At 37.1% G+C, this 20,639-nt stretch overlaps 1 protein-coding gene across 4 annotated transcripts in view; it reads right to left on the reverse strand.

Moving 5' to 3' along the window:
* Positions 1–15,011: 15,011 nt before the first annotated feature.
* KLHL8 (kelch like family member 8) overlaps positions 15,012–20,639 on the reverse strand; it is a 64,223-nt gene continuing 58,595 nt past the window's right edge. For 3 of the 4 annotated variants that reach the window (XM_074396413.1, XM_003923986.4, XM_074396412.1), the window contains 2 exons: positions 18,786–18,987; positions 15,012–18,543 (listed from right to left, as the gene is read on the reverse strand). In XM_074396413.1, coding sequence (XP_074252514.1) covers positions 18,420–18,543; positions 18,786–18,987 — 326 coding nt within the window. In that variant the 3' untranslated portion in view covers positions 15,012–18,419. The remainder of the gene's footprint in view (positions 18,544–18,785; positions 18,988–20,639) is intronic. The other variant, XM_039468528.2, reaches the window with a different exon arrangement.

A 20,639-nucleotide genomic window follows, 5' to 3' on the forward strand; every position in this document is an offset into this window, starting at 1 on the left:
TTCCAGTAGACCACACTCAGCTGAAAGCAAGACTGTACTGAGACACCAAGGCTCTGATAATAAGGGCCTTTGCCCTTCCAACAGACTGGAGGGCAGGCCTTGAAATACTCTTTGAACACACAATTCTATTTTAGCTTTAAAAAGACCGTGTGCTTCCTCTGGGTAAGTGCTTTAAATCACCCCTTCTCTATTACTGGGGCCTAGTCCTAACAGCTCATTTACCTTATTTCATGTGTAGGAGGAAGAAACAATTACGGGTTTTGATCTCTCCACTGCTAACTATTCCTGTAAATTATCCTCTAAGGAACACCATCACCCCTTCTCAAAAAAAGTTGCATGAACACATACTTTCTTAAGAGTATTCACACTATTGGATGTGGAAAACCAGTCGTACTCAACTGAATGAGCTATAGAAAAATGCCTTTAGTTTTCCATATTTGAACTACAATCTTTGAAGAAACTCCTGTGCAGATATAACTTGGTACTCAGGATTGCAACTGAGGAATTCACAGTCTCAAGGGAAGAAGCACGTGATCCTGGTAGAGTGGTTGTAAACAGGTTCCTAAGCTTACATATACATGGGAATGTAATTTTTTAAATCCTATTTTTAAGCTGATTTGCAGACTAGTAAAACAAATGATAGTCAACCCTCCATATCCATGGGTACTGCATTGGTGCAGTCAACCGAGAGAGAAAATATTCAAGGTGAAAAATTCCCACAAAGTTCTAAAAGACAAAAGGAATTTGCCGTGTGCTGAGTACTACGTTGCATGAACGTGAATGATGTGATGTGTAGTCGTTGTATTGGGTATCGTAATGTAGAGATGATTTATCGTGTATGGGAGGATGTGCACAGGCTATATGCAATACAAGGGACTTAAGCACCTGGGGATTTTGGGATTTGTGGGGATCCTGGAACCAACCCTGCACTGATACCAAGGGACAACTGTAGAGAAACATACAGAGCAGAAAGTGAAAGGGCAAGTGTACTTCCTCCCCAGGTTCAACAGCTGTTAAGTTTGTGCATATCTTTCTACAGCTTTTTTCTGCATCTTTTTTACTCTGTGTATCAGTCCTTTTTCAATGTCCAGCATATTTTGGCTACAAAATACCATGTAACTAGATAAACCACCATTTATTTAAACGTTTTTTCATTATGGACACAAGTCACTCCTCCTCACAGTGTTCTGTGGTTACAAACAATGTATTGAAGGAATCGTAATCACAGCATCTTTGTGCATTCTTACAAGTATTTTATAGGATAAATTCCTGGAAGGGAAATGTCTGGGTCAAAGCGTTAAGCTACATTTAAAATTTTTGATAACCTTCCCCACCAACTGCAGACTAGCTTACATTTTTGCCAGTTTAGTGCAGTGTAAAAAACACTACTTCAGTTGAATTTATCTGACAAATGAAGTTAACCATTTTATCACAAGTTTATTGGTCATTTGTGTGACTTTATGGAATGTCTATTCCTGTACTTAGTTCACTTTCTGTGAGACTGTCTTTTGCCTACTAGTTTGTAGTGAGAAGGTTGTACAAGGTTGATTGCCTGGAACCGACTGCATGACTCTTCCTGAGTTTGCTCCACTGTTGAAACCTTAGTAGGTGTCACCTGTGAGCTGCTTACAACAGTTCCCACCTTTACCTCTTTTTACAAACCCTACAGGAAAAAATGATCAACCCCTGAGTGAGACTGTGTGTCACCAACTCAAGATCTTTGGCATTTGAAGCTCTACTAAGCTTTTTACTACTTGTCCAAGCAAATGATATTTATTCTGGATGAAGTGGAAGCTGTTTAACATTGGCAGCTTTGAAACCCACTGCATGAACATGAATTTCATCATGGATTGTCTTTATGGCCCAGAGAGATCAAATCTAAAATTGCTTGTCAAATGTCAGTTCTGAACTTCACTTTAGTCCTATTAGCCTGATATTTGCTTATCTTGAATGAAGTTTAAAAGAGGAGACTGGTTTCTCATCCTTGTGAAATTTACTCATACCCAGTCAATAGTTTCAGTGATTCCTTTGTGTAAAATTACATGCTTCCATATGTGTATAGGCATTAAAGCATAGGTCAGGGTACCTAGCTCCTGGATGACATGTCTCTTCTCTATCCAAGTTACAGGTAACTTGAGACCTTGTGTTTTTCCATTCAACTTGCCATTGTCTCTGCTTTCAGCCATTCCTCTTAACACAGATGTCACTGTCCTAAAGCTAGCACCCTGTGGACACATTGTTCAGATTATTTCAAGCTTGAGAGCATAGCATAAGCCGATTTATCTGTTAGGTCGAAGACAGCACTCCTCTTGTACCTTGTTCTGAATTCCCCACAGCAAAAGAGCCAACCAGTATTTTCTCCTTTCATTTCCTGTATCCATGACACATTCCCATCCCTATAGCACAAAACTGACCTAAAAAATTAAAATATGGAGAAACGATATATGAAGCCACATGCACTATGTACTTTCCATTGCTCATATTTTGAAACCTTTCAAATTAGTCATTATGCTTTACAGATGACATGTGAGCCCAAGATATGTATAGTCATCTGTTGGTATCCATAGGGGATTGGATCCTGGATTTTCCACCAAACCAAAATCCACAGATGCTCAAGTCCCTGATACAAAATAAAATGGTATAGTATTTGCTTAAATTCTATACACATCCTCCCCTATACTTTAAATAATCTTAGATTACTTATAATTCCTAATAAAATGTAAATGCTGTGTAGTAAATTGTTTAGGGAATGACAATATATATAAAAGTCTGTACCTGTTCAGAACAGATGGAACACCATCCCTTTCACCACCGCCATGTCCCCAATATTTGCAATCCACAGTGGGATGAATCTGAATCCATAGATGTAGATCCCATGGACAGAGGGATAACTGTCATCTGTCCATGGTTAGGAAGCTTTGTAAAAGGTGAAGCTCAGATGATGATATACGTTTGTCTGACTTCCAGTTAACAAGGGATTTTGCTTGTGAGAATAAACTAGAGAAAATGTGGTTTTACAAACTGCTTTAATGCCGTCTGCAGCCAGAGTCTTAACACTGTTACCATTTAACCACTTTTGGATTATACCATAGACAATTAGACTGAGGTTAAAAACTGGATTGTTTTTGTTAGTAGGCCTTAGAGGCTTTATAAACTGGAGATTGAGACAAAGAAGTCCTAAAAATTTGCAGTCACCAGCAGCTCTTCTAATGACGAGCACAGCGGGGGATCATCCCAACCAAGGCTGCTTTCCATGTTACCCTGTCGATTTTCTTCATTTACCAGCACCAGCCAAGGCCCTAGTGCCCCTCTAGTGACAGCTAAAATTCACAGGTTTTTTTTTTGTTTTTTTTACTTATGTGCATGAGGACATGTATTATTTAATAAATGAAAGTTTAATAAAACACCAGAGTAAATGTTAGTGTAACAGACTTTTAAGAAATGAGCATAAAGTATGTTTTTAAATCATAAATAATGTAAACTAAGCTTTAAAGGGTAAAATCCCAGGAAATAAGAAATGGTAACTGAAAAAGGCAACAGTATAAATAATTCCCCAGGGTCCTCCAAGTTTGAGAGTATAGAGGCAGATAAAATTTTAATTCTGAAGCTAGTGACCCTGAAAACTGAATGCCTTGGCCCCCTCACCTGCCTCACACTGTCCAGCAAAACAGCCAACCAGAAACCAAAATAAAACACATGGCACTGAATAACCATCCTCTGCCTTGCCCAAGTTATGTGAATGTCTGGTACTATATTTCCTCATCTGTAAGAAAAAAGGGAGGAGTTGAAATACATCCTAAAGTCTATGAGATAAAGATACCGGTAATCAAATATTTCCCTGTTAAACATGGTATATTAACATCTAAAGAGATACACAGAACTTATTAAAAGGATCACTGTCCTTCAAAATCATCTTGGTGGTTTCTTCACATTTATTACCACAGTTCAAAATAGAAAAAATTCTTTAAAACTGCCTTCAGAACTCTGTGCGAGTACATGCACACCATACTTACTTTAGGGTTGCTTTTCTGGGAAGAGCCAAACAATACTATCCACATAAATAACTCATCAGATGTGGCTCCAAAACACACAAGGACAGAGGATAAACATGTGTCTCTGTTAGAAAAATTCAGTATCTGCCCATGTTGTTTTATTTGGGCAATGATGGCAGCACCATTGGAGTAATCTCCACGTTAATTCTTTAAAAATCAGTATTTCTGGTGTCATAGGTTCTGATACATGTTTAAAAATTAGTTATCTTAATCCCCAAACATTTCAACTTTCCTTTCTCATATCCAAAGCTTACCCTGGACTTGGCAAACTATTCTCTTATCCTAATCTTTATATCCCCTTGTCCTCCTCTGAATGTGGAGTGGACCATACTTATTAAGGAGTGGAATCACTGTGTATCCAATGTCACATGCACAAATGGCCTCTCCTCCGCCTTACCTCAAATTGACTAAAGCAGTAAGTCAGCCATAGATAGTCCCATCCATCAGGCTCTACTATTCTCTGTTCAGGCATAAAATACACACATGTATACATATGATTTTATAGACATGTTAGGACAGTAAAATGCATTTGTTAGGTAGTCTGGGAATCTAAAGCCTAAGAGCTCAGGGAAATTTCACATATATACGTTCTTTCCACTTTCTAAATAATAAGTGACATCACCTGTGTGATAGCTTTAAAGCAAAAACTTCTTACATTAAATAATTAAATGTTTGGTTCTACTACCCTAATTTCCTGAAGCCACATCTTTTTTTACTTACCAAATAAACATTCCTTAAATAAGTATGGATCCTGGCTAAGGATTTACTTAGCTCAAACCTTTTTTTTTTTTTTTTTTTTTTTTTCCCAGCAAAGCCCTAGGAGCCTGGGGGCAGCTGAGACCTACTCTCCTAAAATTTTACAACTCTCCATAGGCATGTTTACAAGGTGTTACCTGAAAATACCAACGAGCCACCAGACACTACATTTGTGTGCAATTCATTAAAAAGAATTTATATTCATTCCACTAGTAAAAGTTATTTATTCCTCTGGCTCTGATTTGACAGGATGTGGTAGGTTTGAGTAAACAATAACCATCTCTGTCCTTTTTTCCCTCCTTTGTAGGCGTTAGCCACTCTACAGGTCTAAACCCTTGTTATACCCCAAGCTCTTAGTGCATAAAGTGGATAAGATCTAAAGCACACAAATTTAGTTTTGACTATAATGTACCTCTCAGGATTATGTAAAAGCCACAGCCAGCCACCTCATCTCCTGGGAATTATTAATAGTGGTAATGAGGTAAAACATTTTGAAACTGGACTCATTATGTTCGGTGTGCTAAACAATGCAGGCATGCTGTGAAATGAATGTAAATTTTAACAAGCCATTTCTGAGCTTTAGCCTTCTCATTAGTGTCCCTTTCCCAAGTGTAATGTAATGTGCAGAATGAGCCACTAGAGGGCAGCCATTTCCTTTAGGAAAAATACGCAGTTTGAAAGCACTGTACATTCGTTTAACCACAATGACACCATGTCTTACACCCAGGAGAATGGATATAATAAAAGGACAAGGCAATTATCAAGTGTTGGAGGGAACAAGGAGCAACTGGAAACCTTGTACCTTGCTGGTGGAAGTATATGGTTCCGCCACTTTGGATAAGAGTGCAGTTTCCTAAAAAGTTAAAATCATGTTACAACAACATCTAGCAATTCCACGTTTAAGAAACTACCCAAGATAAAGCACATGGTCGATTAAGACATGTTCATGAACATTCATGGCATCACAAAGAGCCAAAAATTGGAAACAATCCAAACCAACATTATTGGTAAATGAATAAACTCTTATATATGCATATGAGGGAATACTATTCAGCTATAAAAATTCTACACCATGGATGAAGTGAATCTCAAAAATACGCTGAGAGAAGCTAGATGCAAAAGACAAACTATAGTGTGTGATTCAATTTATATGAAATACCCAGAAAAGAGAAATTTATAAGCAGATCAGTGGCTACCTACAGTGAAGAGAAAGGAGGGGAGGAGTAGGAACTGACTGCAGAAGGGCTCCTGAGAATTTCAGAGGGATGATGAAAGTGTTCCACATCTGGATTATTAAGATGCTGGTATAATGCCTTAAGTTTACTAAATCACCATGTACATTTACAGTGGGTGAATTTAATATAAATCATACCTCAATAAAGCTAATTAAAAAAACACTGATTTAGCACTGCATTATAATAGGTATTGGGAAATGAAACAAGTGAAAGAAAACTAGAACACTGTGTATTAGAATGTAATATGTCATTCAGTCCTGAGCTCTGGTTTTCAGACAGGAAAAAAGATCACTGCAAACGGACTAGGGAAATTTTGGAATTTATGGTCAGGTAAGAGTTTTATTACTTTTGGCCAAAGGCCATTACATTTGTTACATGAAACAGAAACATTTGTTTTAAAAGGAAGGTTGTAAAGTTTCAAGCAAAGAGCAATTATTTTCTGACTCTCCATCAGTACTTTGGAGTCATGTTTATGAAGGGATTTATATCAACGTGCTAAGGGTCTGATGTTATATAAAATAACGGATAACTTGAGGTATTCAGGGCAGAGACACTTGAAGTGACAGGCATATCTATACCAAGTAATTTTACATTTCCTGAATTATCCTTTTATAAACTCCTAGTTTAAATTTACTTAAGAAACTATAGGTATAATACTATATGGGATCAAAAGGCTCATTCTGGCCTGTAATCCCAGCACTTTGGAAGGCTGAGACAGGAGGATTGCTTGAGCCCAGCAGTTCAATACCAGCCTGGGCAACTTGGCAAGACCTGTCTCTACAAAAATATCAAAATTTGCTGGGCAAAGTTGTGTGGACCTGTAGTGCCTACTAGTCGATAGGCAGAGGTGGGAGAATCGCTTGAGCCCGGGAGGTTAAGGCTGCAGTGAGTCATGTTGACACCACCGCATTCCAAACTGGGCAACAAAACAAGACCCTGACTCAAAAGGGAAAGCTCTGTTAAGGTCTGTGGCAGCAGTCCCCAGCCTTTTTGGCACCAGGGACCAGTTTTGTGGAAGACAATTTTTCCGTGAATGGGGCGGGGGTGGGGATAGGGGGTTTTGAGATGAAACTATTCCACCTCAGCCCATGAGGCATTAGATTTTCACAAGGAGCACACAATCTAGATCCCTCACATGCCCAGTTCACAATAAAGTTCGCTCCCCACGAGAATCTAATGCCACCATTGATCTGTCAGGACGCGGGGCTCAGGCAGTAATGCTCACTGGCCTGCTGCTCACCTCCCGATGTGCAACCCGGTTCCTAACAGGCCACTGACCACTATTGGTTTGCAGCCTGGGGGCTGGGGCCCCCTGGTCTATGGAAGGTCTTCAACATATATATTTCAGAGGAGGCTAGTAGTACACAAGAGAAAAATTAGTGAATATCAATTAAGACATATCTATGTCTTGTCTTTGGCTTTTAGAATAGTAGTGGTTTGTGGGGTTATGAAAGACAAGATCATCTGAAGGGCTCTCCTATTACTAATAGTTCCTAATTCAGTTATAAACAATACACTTTTAAAAATGATTTACTGGGCTCTCAAGAAAGGCCAACATAAGAGATGGAACTTGAGCAGGAGTGGTAACTGAACAGGAAAACCAAAGTTGCCCTGAGGACAAATGCCAGTGTCAGCACTGAGATTGAAAAACCAAGCTCTGGACCAGAAGCAAAAGGACGAGCCAAGAAGAAAGCTAAAATGTCCCAGGTCAGTGTTGTTCCCTAGCCTAGAGACACAAATGCAAAACCTCTCTGAAAGAGCACATTCTGAATTAAAGAACCTCTGGGTTCTCACAGGTTCAAATTAAGTATACATTTACAAATAAAAATCACCAAACGCAGGAAGAATGGCATACCATAAGGAAAAGTTCAACAGAGACAATAAAGAGATTTAGACCCTCAAGGGACTTAAGATATTGAAATTATTGGCTACAGGATATAAAAATAACTATGTATGAAATGCCCAAAGAGGTAAAAAAAAAAAAAAAAAAAAAAGAAACTAAAGAAACAGAGGAAGTCTAGCCAGAGCAATTAGGCAAGAGAAATAAAAGGCTTCTAAAGTGTCACTCTCTGGTAAGAATATAATCTTACATCTAGAAAAGCCTCGACTCCACCAAAAAACTCTTAAGATTTGATAAATGAACTCAATCTCAATAAAATTGCAGGACACAAAGTTAACATACAAAAATCAGTATTTCTATACACCAACAATGAAATAGTGGAAAAAGAAATCAAGAAAGCAATCCTATTTACAATAGCTCCCCACAAAAATAAAATACACAGAAATAAATTTAACTGAGGAGGTGAAAGATGTCCATAGGAAAACTGTAAACCACTGATGAAAGAAACCGAAGAGGTCATAAATAAATGGAAAGACATTCCATGTTTATGAATCGGAAAAATTACTATTGTGAAAATGACCATAATTTCAGAAGCAATCTACAAATTCAGTGCAATACCTATCAAAATTCCAGTGTCAGTCTTCACAGAAATAGAAAAAAAAAATCTTAAAACACACATGAAAATACAAAAGACTCTGAATAGTCCGAGCAATCCTGAGCAAAAAGAATAATGCTGGAGGGATAATACTACCTGACTTCAAAAGATACCATAAAGCTATAGAAACCCCAACAGCATGGTACTGGCATAATAACAGACACACAGACCAATGGGACAGAAAAAAGAACCTAGAAATGAATCCACATACTTACAATCAACTAATTTTCAACAAAGTGCCAAGTACGGTCAGTGAGGAACAGACAGTCTCTTCAATAAATGGTGCTAGGAAAACTGGATATCCATATGCAGAAGAATGAAACTAGACCCTTATCTCTTACCATACACAAAAAGCAAATAAAAATGGAGTAAAGACTAAAATGTATGCTTGAAACTATGAAACTACTAAAAAAAATATTGGGGAAATACTTAAGGACACTGTCGTGGTCAAAGATTTTTTTGGGTAGGACTTCAAAATCACCAGAAACAAATAGACAAGTGGAATTACTTTAAGGTAAAAAGCTTCTGCACAGCAAAGAAAACAATCAACTGAATGAAGAGACAACATACAGAATGGGAGAAATAAGAGCAATCTCTCCAGCTGACAAGGGATGAATACCCAGAATACACAAGAAATTCAAACAACTCAATAGCAAAACGAAAAACAAAACTCATGTTTTACGGGACAATATAGGAAAAACACATACACACACAAATAATCCACTATAAAAATGGGCAAATGATCTGAATAGACAGTTCTCGAAAGACACGCAAATTGCCAGCAGGTATATGAAAAAATGCTATACATCACCAATCATCAGAGAAATACAAATCAAAACCACAACAATATCTTTCTCCAGTCAGAATGGCTACTAAGATTAAAAATAACAGATACTGGCGAGGATGCTGAGAAAAAGAAACTCTTATATATTGTTGGTGGTAATGTAAACTGGTAGTCACTATGGAAAACAGTATGGCAAGTTCTCAAAAAATTCAAAACAGAATTACCAATAGATCCAGCAATCTCACTACTGGGTATCTATCCAAAGGAAAAGAAATCAATACATCAGAGGGATACCTGCACTTGCATGTTTACTGCAGCACTATTTACAACAGTGAGGATATAAAACCAACATCAGTGAATGAATGGACAAAGAAAATGTGGCATATATACACAATGGAAGACTATTCAGCCATAAAAATAGAATGAAATCATGCCATTTGCAGCAATATAGATGGAACTGGAGGTCACTATGTGAGGTAAAATAAGCCAGGCACAATAGACAAATATCGCATGTTCTTACTTACACGTAGGAGTTCAAAATTTTGATCAAATGGAGGTAGAGAGTGGAAAGATAGAGACTGGGAAGAGTGAGAGTAGGGGAGGGGGAAGGATGAAGAAAAGTTAAAGAGTACAAACATATAATTAAATAGAATTAAATTCAGTGTTTGATAGCAGAGTTGGGTGACCATAGTTAACAAAAATGTAGTAGGGTGACCACAGTTATCAAAAATCTAATACTCTAAATACTCTGACTTGATCATGACACATTATACACATGTAACAAAATTTTACATGTAACCCATCAATTTGCACAAACTATTTTTTAAAGCTGAGCAAACTGGAACTTCCTTGCTCTGATAACAGTAGCAAAACCAAGAAAGATTCAGTATTGTAGCACTGTCAATACTCCCTAATTAATCATTAAGTGTGATTCTAATTGAAAAAGAAAAAGAGAAAGGGAGAGAAAGAAATCTGGGTACAGTGGCTCATACCTATAATCCCAGCACTTTGTGAGGCTGAGGCAGGAGGATTGCTTGAGGTCAGGAGTTCAAGACCAGCAAGGCAACATGGTGAGACTCTTGTCTCTACAAAAAAATTTAAAAATTAGGGCCGGGCGCAGTGGCTCAAGCCTGTAATCCCAGCACTTTGGGAGGCCGAGGCGGGTGGATCACGAGGTCAACAGATCGAGACCATCCTGGTCAACATGGTGAAACCCCGTCTCTACTAAAAATACAAAAAAAATTAGCTGGGCATGGTGGCACGTGCCTGTAATCCCAGCTACTCAGGAGGCTGAGGCAGGAGAATTGCCTGAACCCAGGAGGCGGAAGTCGCAGTAAGCCAAGATCGCGCCATTGCACTCCAGCCTGGGTAACAAGAGCGAAACTCCGTCTCAAAAAAAAAAAAAAAAAAAAAAAAAAAAAAAAAAAAAAAAATTTAAAAATTAGCCGGGCCTAATGGTGTGCACTTGTGGTCTCAGCTACTTGTGAGGCTGAGGCAGGAGGATCGCTTGAACCCATGAGTTTGAGGCTGCAGTGAACCATGTTTATACCACTGTACTCCAGCCTAGGTGACAGAGTGAAACCCTGTCTCAAAAAACAAGAAAGAAAAAGAAATTTCCTAGAGCTGTTTGCTTTTTATCCCCAAGGAATTTTACAAACTGATTCTCATACTGAATTTAAAAAGCAGGCCAGGCATGGTAGCTCATACTTGTAATCCCAGCACTTTGGGAGGCTGAGGCAGGAGGATTGCTTGAGGCCAGGAGTTCAAGACCAGCCAGGCAACATGGTGAGACCCTGTCCTAACAAAAAATTTTAAAATTAGCTGGGCCTAATGGTGTACACCTGTGATCTCAGCTACCTGGGATCTTACCTACCAGCTCAGGTGGAAGGACTGCTTGAGCCCAGGAGTTTGAGGCTGCAATGAGCCATGCTTGCACCACTGCACTCCAGCCTGGCTGACAGAAAAAAAAAAAAAAAAAGAAAAAAGGAAAATAAATTTCTTAGAGCTGTTTGCTTTTTATCTCCAAGGAATTTTACAAACTGATTCTCATACTGAATTTAAAAGCAGGCCAGGCATGGTGGATCATACCTGTAATCCCAGCACTTTGGGAGGCTGAAGCGAGAGAACTGCTTGAGCCCAAGAGTTTAAGACGAGCCTGGGCAACACAGGAAGGTGGGGTGGAAGAGTCGAGGGAGGGGGGCAGGTGAAGGTGGTGAGGGTGGGGGATCACCTGAGTCCGGGGAGGCTGAGGTTGGAGTGAGCCATGATCATGCCACTGCACTCCAGCCTGGGTGACAGAGCTAGACCCTGTCTCAGAACAACAACAACAACAAACCAAAAGGCCAACAACATTCCTTAAGAAAAATACAAAGGTAAGAGACTTTCCCTGCCAGGTATCAAGACATATAATCAAGTTATAGCAATTTAATGTACTATGTGGCCCTTGCTTAGGCAAATTGACCAATGGAACAGAAAGGGAAGTCCCAAAATAAACATTTGGCTATAATGGCAAATTTCCATGTAAGTAAAGCCTCTGAAGAAAGGATATATTAGTCAATAAATGGTGCAGAGAAAATTGATTTTCTGCATAGTAAAAAAAAATGAAATTTTTAATCTGTATCACACATGCGCAAATCAATTCCAGGTGAACTAAAAAGTTGACTATGAGACACTTTTTTGATTTTCAGAAGTGACTCTAAGTAGCTATGACCCTAGGATAGGACAAAGTGTAAAACATAAAAAGGACTCACATTTAAATATATTAAAATTAAGTTTTGTTTACAAAAAAACCCAAAGTGAAAAGATAAGCCACAAACTGGGTGAAGATATGTGCAAGAACAACAACAACAACAACAAAACAAAAATATCAGTATCCTAAATATAAAGAACTCTTAAATAAGAGAAAACATTGAAAAATAAACAAAAGACATCAAGAAATATTTCACAGAAGAAACAGGAATGACAAACATGAAAATGTTTTTAACTTATAATCAGGAAAATGCATTTTTTTCTTTATACTGAAGTGATGTCACATTCATAAGGAAAAGGCAATTTAAAGCCACAATAAAATGCCATTTTACACCTACCAGATTAGAAAGAATGGGGTCTTATGACAGCAAGTAAATAGGAAACCATACTGTAAAGTGGTGTAGCCAGTTTTGAAAACAACTTGGCATTATCTTGTAAAACTGTTATAAAGCTGATCAGGCACATGCCTTATAAACCACCAACTTTGTTTCTAGATTTATACCTTAAAGAAATTTTTGGACATGAGCACCAAGAAATTGGATATGAATGTTTGTTTCAGCATTGTTTGTAACAGCAGGAAAAAAAAGTGAAAACTAGACCCAACAAAATAAATTGTGAAAATAAACCTGTTGAATAAAAACATCAAGTTATGTAAGACTACATACAGGATACTTTTTTATAAAGCTCATAAAAGCAAACAATATATAGCCATGGGATATATGTGTAAAAGCAAAAGGGAAAAAAAAGCAAAGAAATGATAGATTCAAGGTAGCAGTTACCCCTAAAGAGTAGGCTGCAGATTGTAATTGAGAAGGAACACAAAGGTAGGGTTAATACCAGAAAAGCTCTAGTTCTTAGTGGGTAGTGTCACAGGTATTTTATTATTATGCCTTCATGTTGCATATAGTTTTACATATGTATCAAATATTACATACACAAATGTAGTGACCAGGCCAGGCACGGTGGCTCACACCTGTAATCCCAGCACTTTAGGATACCGAGGTGGGCAGATCATTTGAGGTTAGGAGTTTGAGACAAGCCTGGCCAACATGGTGAAACCCCATCTCTACCAAAAATACAAAAATTAGCCAGGTGTGTTTGCACATACCTGTAAACTCAGCTACTTGGGAGGCTGAGGCAAGAGAATCGTGGGAACCCAGGAGGCGGAGGCTGCAGTGAGCCAAGATGGTGCTATTGCACTCCAGCCTGGGCAACAGAGTGAGACTCTGTCTCAAAAATAAATAAATAAATAAATAAATAAATAAATAAATAAATAAATAAATGAGGCTGAAGCAGGAGAATCACTTGAACCCGGGAGGAGGAGGTTGCAGTCAGCCGAGAACATGCCACTACTGTACTCCAGCCTGGGTGACAAAGTGAGATTTTGTCTCCAAAAAAAAAAGAAGAGAGAGAAATGTGGTGACCAGAAAAATTTTCATACTGCTAAGAGACTACTAAAAAACAGGAAATTATATTCTTAATGTATCTGTACTGTATTACCTAGTGAAAGCAGAAGTATGTATAACTGATATAGGTGGAGCAGTTGAGTTTTTTAGTCACAAAGAATATTAGTCAATAACTAACTTAGTTGTAGATCTTGGACTAGTTATTTAATGTCTTTGAACCTATTTTTTTTTTTTTAGCTTTTGAACCTTTTTTTTAACTGTAAAGTACTGAATTACTGTAAACATCAGAAGTATTATGAAGTGACTGGTACAGGTGATATATTTTTTAAATGATAGCTAATACTCCCCATGACTATTACTCAAATCTAAGAAACCCCTTATATTCTGAAGAGTTTTCCAGGTATACTGAACTTAGCCACAAACCATTAAGATAATGAAAGAGTGACTTGTCAAAAACAAAACAAAACAAAACAAAACCAGAATTTCTGCATTCAAATAAGGTTACCCTCAAAGAGACTATATACTTCTTTCACTGACCTTGCTATTGTTCAGGATGATTTTAGAAATACTTAATTCAAACTGTTTAGTGTTGAAAACATTTTTACCAGTAGAGGAAAACCTTAATTCTTTGGAGGTGGATTTCATCTATGAAAATAAGAAATATTTTCAATCATGTTTGATGAATAATCAAGTTAAGATTTTGGTCAAAATTAACATATGACTATGATGAGACTAATTCTTTTGAGTGACTTACAAATGAACTCAGGCTATTTTCAAAGACGAGTTTCAAAAGAATTTTTAGCAATGGCAATGTTACTTAAAAAAAAAAAAAGCAACATGGCCAGGTGTGGTGGCTCACGCCTATAATCCCAGCACTTTGGGAGGCCGAGGCGGGTGGATCATGAGGTCAAGAGATCGAGACCATCTTGGTCAACAAGGTGAAACCCCGTCTCTACTAAAAAAAAAAAATACAAAAATTAGCCAGGCGTAGTGGTGCGTGCCTGTAATCCCAGCTACTCGGGAGGCTGAGGCAGGAGAATTGCTTGAACCCATGAGGCGGAGGTTGCGGTGAGCCGAGATCGTGCCATTGCACTCCAGCCTGGGTAACAACAGCGAAACTCCATCTCAAAAAAAAAAAAAAAACAGAAAAAGAAGAAAAAAAAGCAACAACTTTGCAAAAGCTACAACTTTGCAAGGTTTCTACTTGGAAGGACAACTGTCATCCTAATGTGCAGTCTCATTTCTACATAGTACAAGTCTGAAATTACTGAAGAGACAACTGCTTATGATTAGTGAAACTACTTACCTCAGTTACCCTCAAACTTTAATTTTTGTAAGGGAAAATGAAAAGCTTTCTAAAATTTTCAGTTAAAGATCCTTCATATAAGGAGAAAAATATAGCCAACCTACTCAATTTTGTATCTGAGGAATGGAGAATAAAAAATTATATAGTTCTGATAGGATTCCATAATGGCAATCAAATAATGAGAAGCAGTTACACAGATCTTATAGGAAAAAATTTGTGCTAATAGAGATATGCAATATATTTTAATTAAATAAACAGCACTGATGTGACCCCGGCTTTTTGATGTCAATAGCTGGTGATATATATTTACCACTTATTACATTGATTTGCTGAAGTATTATAACACAAATTTACAAATGGTTTTAAGAAAATATTAAAGAGAAGTTTTACAAACACTTGGAATTTTACATGGAGGGGAAAGAGACATAGCCAACAGCATCCCAATAATAATTTCTTTACATATCTGATATGAGAAACCACAGAAACATTCTTAACTGATACAACATGAATTAGATTCTGAAGGCATTCTTTCTTTACCATATAAGACATAGAGAAAAAAGAAGCAAAGAAAATTCTCAAGTTTACCATTTACAAGAATAGTTTATGTAATTTCAAGAAGTCATTAACAGCACTGTAAGTTCAAAGTTTATTTGGGAATTAGAATGAATAAAATACTCCTTAGAGGGAGTACATAGTTTATTGAAACATTTTAGAAATAATTACATAAGAATATAGTGAAATTCGTCAAAAACAATGTCAGGTAACTTGTTTTAAAGTGGCAGTGCAATATCATAAAGCAATGGCTTTAATGACTAAATGAAAGAATCACAAAGCACCTAGAAATATTTATTGAAGAAATAATACACAAATTTTCATGGTTTCTTTTGTCCATTTACAATTTCAGTATTTTAGCTCTATTTCATATCACTTTTTGGCAGGTGCTGTTAACATATGAGGTTAAAGTGATAAGTCTCACAATAAAGTAGGCAACTTCTTTGAATATTTGAATATTTCATCTCTTCATTTCTATGAGTATAATCATCTTTCAACCGCATGATTCCTTCAGCCTGATTCTAATTTCACATCTCAATCAATGTGTTTTTGCCTGATAAAGAGAACTGTGCATATTGATTCTGCTATTTATCTTTTTTTGTTTTGTTTTGTTTTGTTTTGTTTTTGTTTTTGTTTTTGTTTTTGTTTTGAGATGGAGTTTCACTCGTTTCCCTTGGCTGGAGTGCAATGGCATGACTTCAGCACATTGCAACCTCCACCTCCTGGGTTGAAGCAATTCTTCTGCCTCAGCTTCCCAAGTAGCTGGGATTACAGGCATGTGCCAACATGCCCAGCTAATTTCGTATTTTTAGTAGAGATGGGGTTTTGCCATGTTGGTCAGGCTGGTCTCAAACTCTTGACCTCAGGTGATCCGCCCATCTTGGCCTCCCAAAATGTTGGGATTACAGGTGTGAGCCACCGCACCTGGCTATTTATCTTTTCATACTGCTGTCAGGTCCTTCAAGGCTGTGCTTCTGATTATGCATACACTTTAGTTCTCTTATGAGTATTTCATATTTTACGGATAGGTAGCATACCAACTTGGTATGTTAGATAACCATTGTATGGTAAAAACTAGAAATGAAAATATAATAACGCTTATGCCCTCTAAATTCCTTACATATAACAAAGACAGAAATATGTCAAAGAAAAAAACATTTTAAATAGAAATAATAAGATCCTATCCCCTGAAAATAAATACAACAAACATATTAGTAACCTTAGCTAAACAAGCACTGTGATATACAAACTCCATTAGACATGAGAAATAAGACAGCTGAAGCCAGGTTTCGACACTCTCCACATCCAGCCAGTTGTCACCAGTCTAGTAAGTGCTACAGGGTTAACTGTCTCTGGACTGACAGAAATATGGTGGTACATACATAAGAGAACACTGGTGTGATCAGATCCAGCAATGACATGAACTTGCTCACAGGTGACAGTAGAAAAACTAGCATTCTGGAAAACTTTTAAATCTGCTTCATGAGAGACTTTTATCTGCCAACCTAACCCCTCTTAAAACTTTTTATTTTTTTGGTTTGCTATACTCAACAGGCACTGGCTTTTGTGATGTGGCTTTCCACCCTACTGTAAAAGTCCAGAATCCTATTTAATAAGACACATGAGCTATCAGTCAATGAACTTCAGGGCTGGATGAATCAAGGAAATGTTTTGCATTGCCCAGCTTCCTTATGAACCAGATAACTGACCAGCAGTGAACCACAATAAATTTGAAGACACAATTAAACAAAAACTTAGTAAGGCCTGGAAGAGAGGTGCCAAACTGCACTGCAAATACAAAATAAAATATTTTAATGTTCTTGATAAATATTTTTAAAAGAAATACATATAACGAATAGGCCATTTTATAATGCTAGTTAAAACCTTGAAGAGCTGTTAAATCTGTAGGTCCATCAATATTCTGGCTCCAAATCAATACGTAGAAATATTTTTAATTAAATTTCAATAAATACACCAGAGGGATTTAAATATAATAAGTAAAACAGTAATTTCAACCTCTGTTTTTACCAGCAATATGCTTAATTGGTTAATGATGGGCTTGAACTAATCAATAAACTACAGTCTACAAAAGGGTTTTTGTAAAAATGCATTCATTTCTGTTAATAAATAAATACAGATTCTGTATAGTCAGAGAAACCAGTATGGTGGCATATAGCAAAATAGAGATGATAAATCTTGGATTTTGAATCCAAGATTTATCAAATGATTAAAGAAGAGCATTAGAGTCATGTAATCCGCATCATTCTTTCTCAAGGTCTCTCAACTGGGCACCAGAATAACATCAGATCAAAGCCCTGTTTCGTATTTCCTCTGGTTCACCTTTTGATTATGAAACAAATACTTTTTGCAAAAGATGAAAAAATAAAATTGGAGACTCATTTGGATGGAGTTAGCACAGCTAGGTCTTTTGGTGTCCTAGCAATTCAAACTGAAACTAAAGGCTTCTTATAGCACTCCTATAAGCTTCTGAAAATGCAGCCAAGTGGCACTCAAAAAGACAGAACATGTTTTCTGCTTCTGTAAATATACAAGAAATTGAAAAATCACCACCTAGAAAAAAAAAAGCAAGGCATAAATTCATCAGCACCAAGTAAAAACAATCTTTAAAAGGTGCAAATTTCTTCTGTATCCTTGTGTTGATGAATAGGTACTAACCTCTCCTCTAGGAAAAATACACTACCTGAGGTTAACATAAAGATGTTAGGCAAAAGAAAAGGTAAAACTCAACAAATTACACTTTGATTCACCGAAATAAAAAGTATGAGAGAGATTTCAAGATTTTTGGCACTACTTTAAGCATTTTTCAGGATAGCTATGGTTTTAAGTTCTACTGTCTTCCTTCCGTACTCCATTATTTGGAAAAGCAGGAAGTATCAAATTTAACTCTATTACTAATAATTCTTCAGGTATTATTCCAAAAGTTGTACACTTTTGTGTCACAACAGTTAATATTTAAATAAGACTCTAGTTGTAGTTAAATGTGTTGAAAGGTGTTCATATCAAAATCTTGTTTTTCCTTCATACCTGTCAGATATGACTAAATTATTGGTGGCCAGAACGCAAATCACATACAGTCAACCACATTATTGGATCCATGACCTACATCTCGAATTTGGCTAGTTAAACAGGAACACACAGCTACACCTGCTCCAGCTCTGCAGTGAGACACAGATCCAACAAGCTCCCACCTGAAAAGACAGAGAAGAAAAAATGTTATCTTAAAAAAAAGGATAATTTACTTTACTCAAATACTAACCAAAGACAAAAACTCCCTATGTGGGACTGGTTTTGAAGGATAGCAAGCTTCCAGTGGGAGATAAGAGATACCAAAGCTTAGTATTAACTACAATTAGCAATATTTTAACATTCTGGAGTAATCTACTATTGTACCAGAAGAGACTATAAAGCACAGAGACAACATGTAAATTACCTATTCAGCACTGGATCAAATGCTTCCACCGTATTTAAGTATGCATTGCCATTATGACCACCAACTGCAAAGATTTTGCCCATCACTGTTGCGATTCCCACTCCACCTCTGGGAGTGGTAAGTGCTGCCACATAATCCCACTTGTTGCTTCGGGGGTCATACCGTTCAACTGAACTCAGAGGAGAATTATCATCAAAACCACCTACGTAAAGAAACATTTTTAAAATAGCATTGCATTTTTTAGGAATTAACTAGTAAATTTCAATTCAATGGCTTTTAGAACACAATCTTTTAAAATCATTTTAGAATGGTTTAGAGAAAATTTCAAAAAAAATTGATCCCAATACCTATCTATCACCACCACCAACTACTATTAGACATTGTCTACCATTCAACATATAAGTGACATTTTCCTCAATACTAAGATTAAAACTCTTACAGTAGGAAATAATTGGAGTCCCTGTATCTAAGCATATAATTTAAGGAAAAAGAAAAAAAACAAACATAAACGTTCATAAATTTGTCCTTAGCCTTCTAGAGACAAGACAGTACTGAGATTCCTTCTCTGTGTACATCTTAAACAGTAAGAAGGCTTAAGAAAGGAATAAACGGCCGGGCACGGTGGCTCACGCCTGTAATCCCAGCACTTTGGGAGGCCGAGGCGGGTGGATCACGAGGTCAACAGATCGAGACCATCCTGGTCAACATGGTGAAACCCCGTCTCTACTAAAAATACAAAAATTAGCTGGGCGTGGTGGCGCATGCCTGTAATCCCAGTTACTCAGGAAGCTGAGGCAGGAGAATTGCCTGAACCCAGGAGGCGGAGGTTGCAGTGAGCCGAGATCGCGCCATTGCACTCCACCAGCCTGGGTAACAAAAGTGAAACTCCGTCTCAAAAAAAAAAAAAAAAAAAAAAAAGAAAGGAATAAACTGAATCATATGATTCATCCAGATAAAAGTTAAAGTTTTCCAAGTTTTTCTCTTAATACTATAATCGCCATCATAATTACGGAGATGGTGGTAGACTGTGACTGAATTCTCACCAATTTTTGCCAAAATGACATTTTCTTGCTACATATTCTAGAAGATAGCAGTCCTTTCTATAGTTCATTCTAACAATATAATTAACCTATTCCTGAGGTTAAATATAGACACTTATTTTAACAGTGCTTCTTCCTTTTAAAAACAAGTGTGTTTCTTTTTAGGCTCCAAGTCTAAATGAATATAATAGCTTTCTTTGGTGACAGCCTAATTTACTGAGAATAGAAAGTGTTGATATTATGATCACTCTATTTAAGAACAAGGTCAGAAAAAAACATTCAAGTCAACTTCTCCAATTGGCTTAATTTTACTATCAATTAAAATAAAATTCACCAATTTTATGTGTATTCTTTCCATGAATTTTGACAAATCTATAGTGTCATTACCATCACAACCATTATATGAAACATTTTTTCATTATAAGAAAGGGTTTGGTTTTAATTATTGCTCATGTTAATGTAGAAGATTAAGGATTTTTTTATTTGCTTGTTTTTTGTTTTGAGACAGGGTCTTGTTCTGTTGCCCAGGCTGAAGTGCAGTAATGTAATCACAGCTCACTGCACTCTCAACCTCCTGGGCTCAATCGATCCTCCCATCCCGGCCTCCGAAGTAGCTGGAACTATAGGCACATGCCACCATACCTGGATAATTTTTTAATTTTTTTACAATAGAGGTGAGATCTCACTATGTTGCCCAGTCTGGTTTTGAACTCCTGGCCTCAAATGACCCTCCTGCCTCAGACTCCCAAAGTGCTGAGATTACAGGGGTGAGCCACTGTACCTAGACAAATTTTTGATAGTTATGTTTTCCTTA

Source organism: Saimiri boliviensis, chromosome 3, assembly GCF_048565385.1.
Source record: "Saimiri boliviensis isolate mSaiBol1 chromosome 3, mSaiBol1.pri, whole genome shotgun sequence".
Classification (NCBI taxonomy): domain Eukaryota; kingdom Metazoa; phylum Chordata; class Mammalia; order Primates; family Cebidae; genus Saimiri; species Saimiri boliviensis.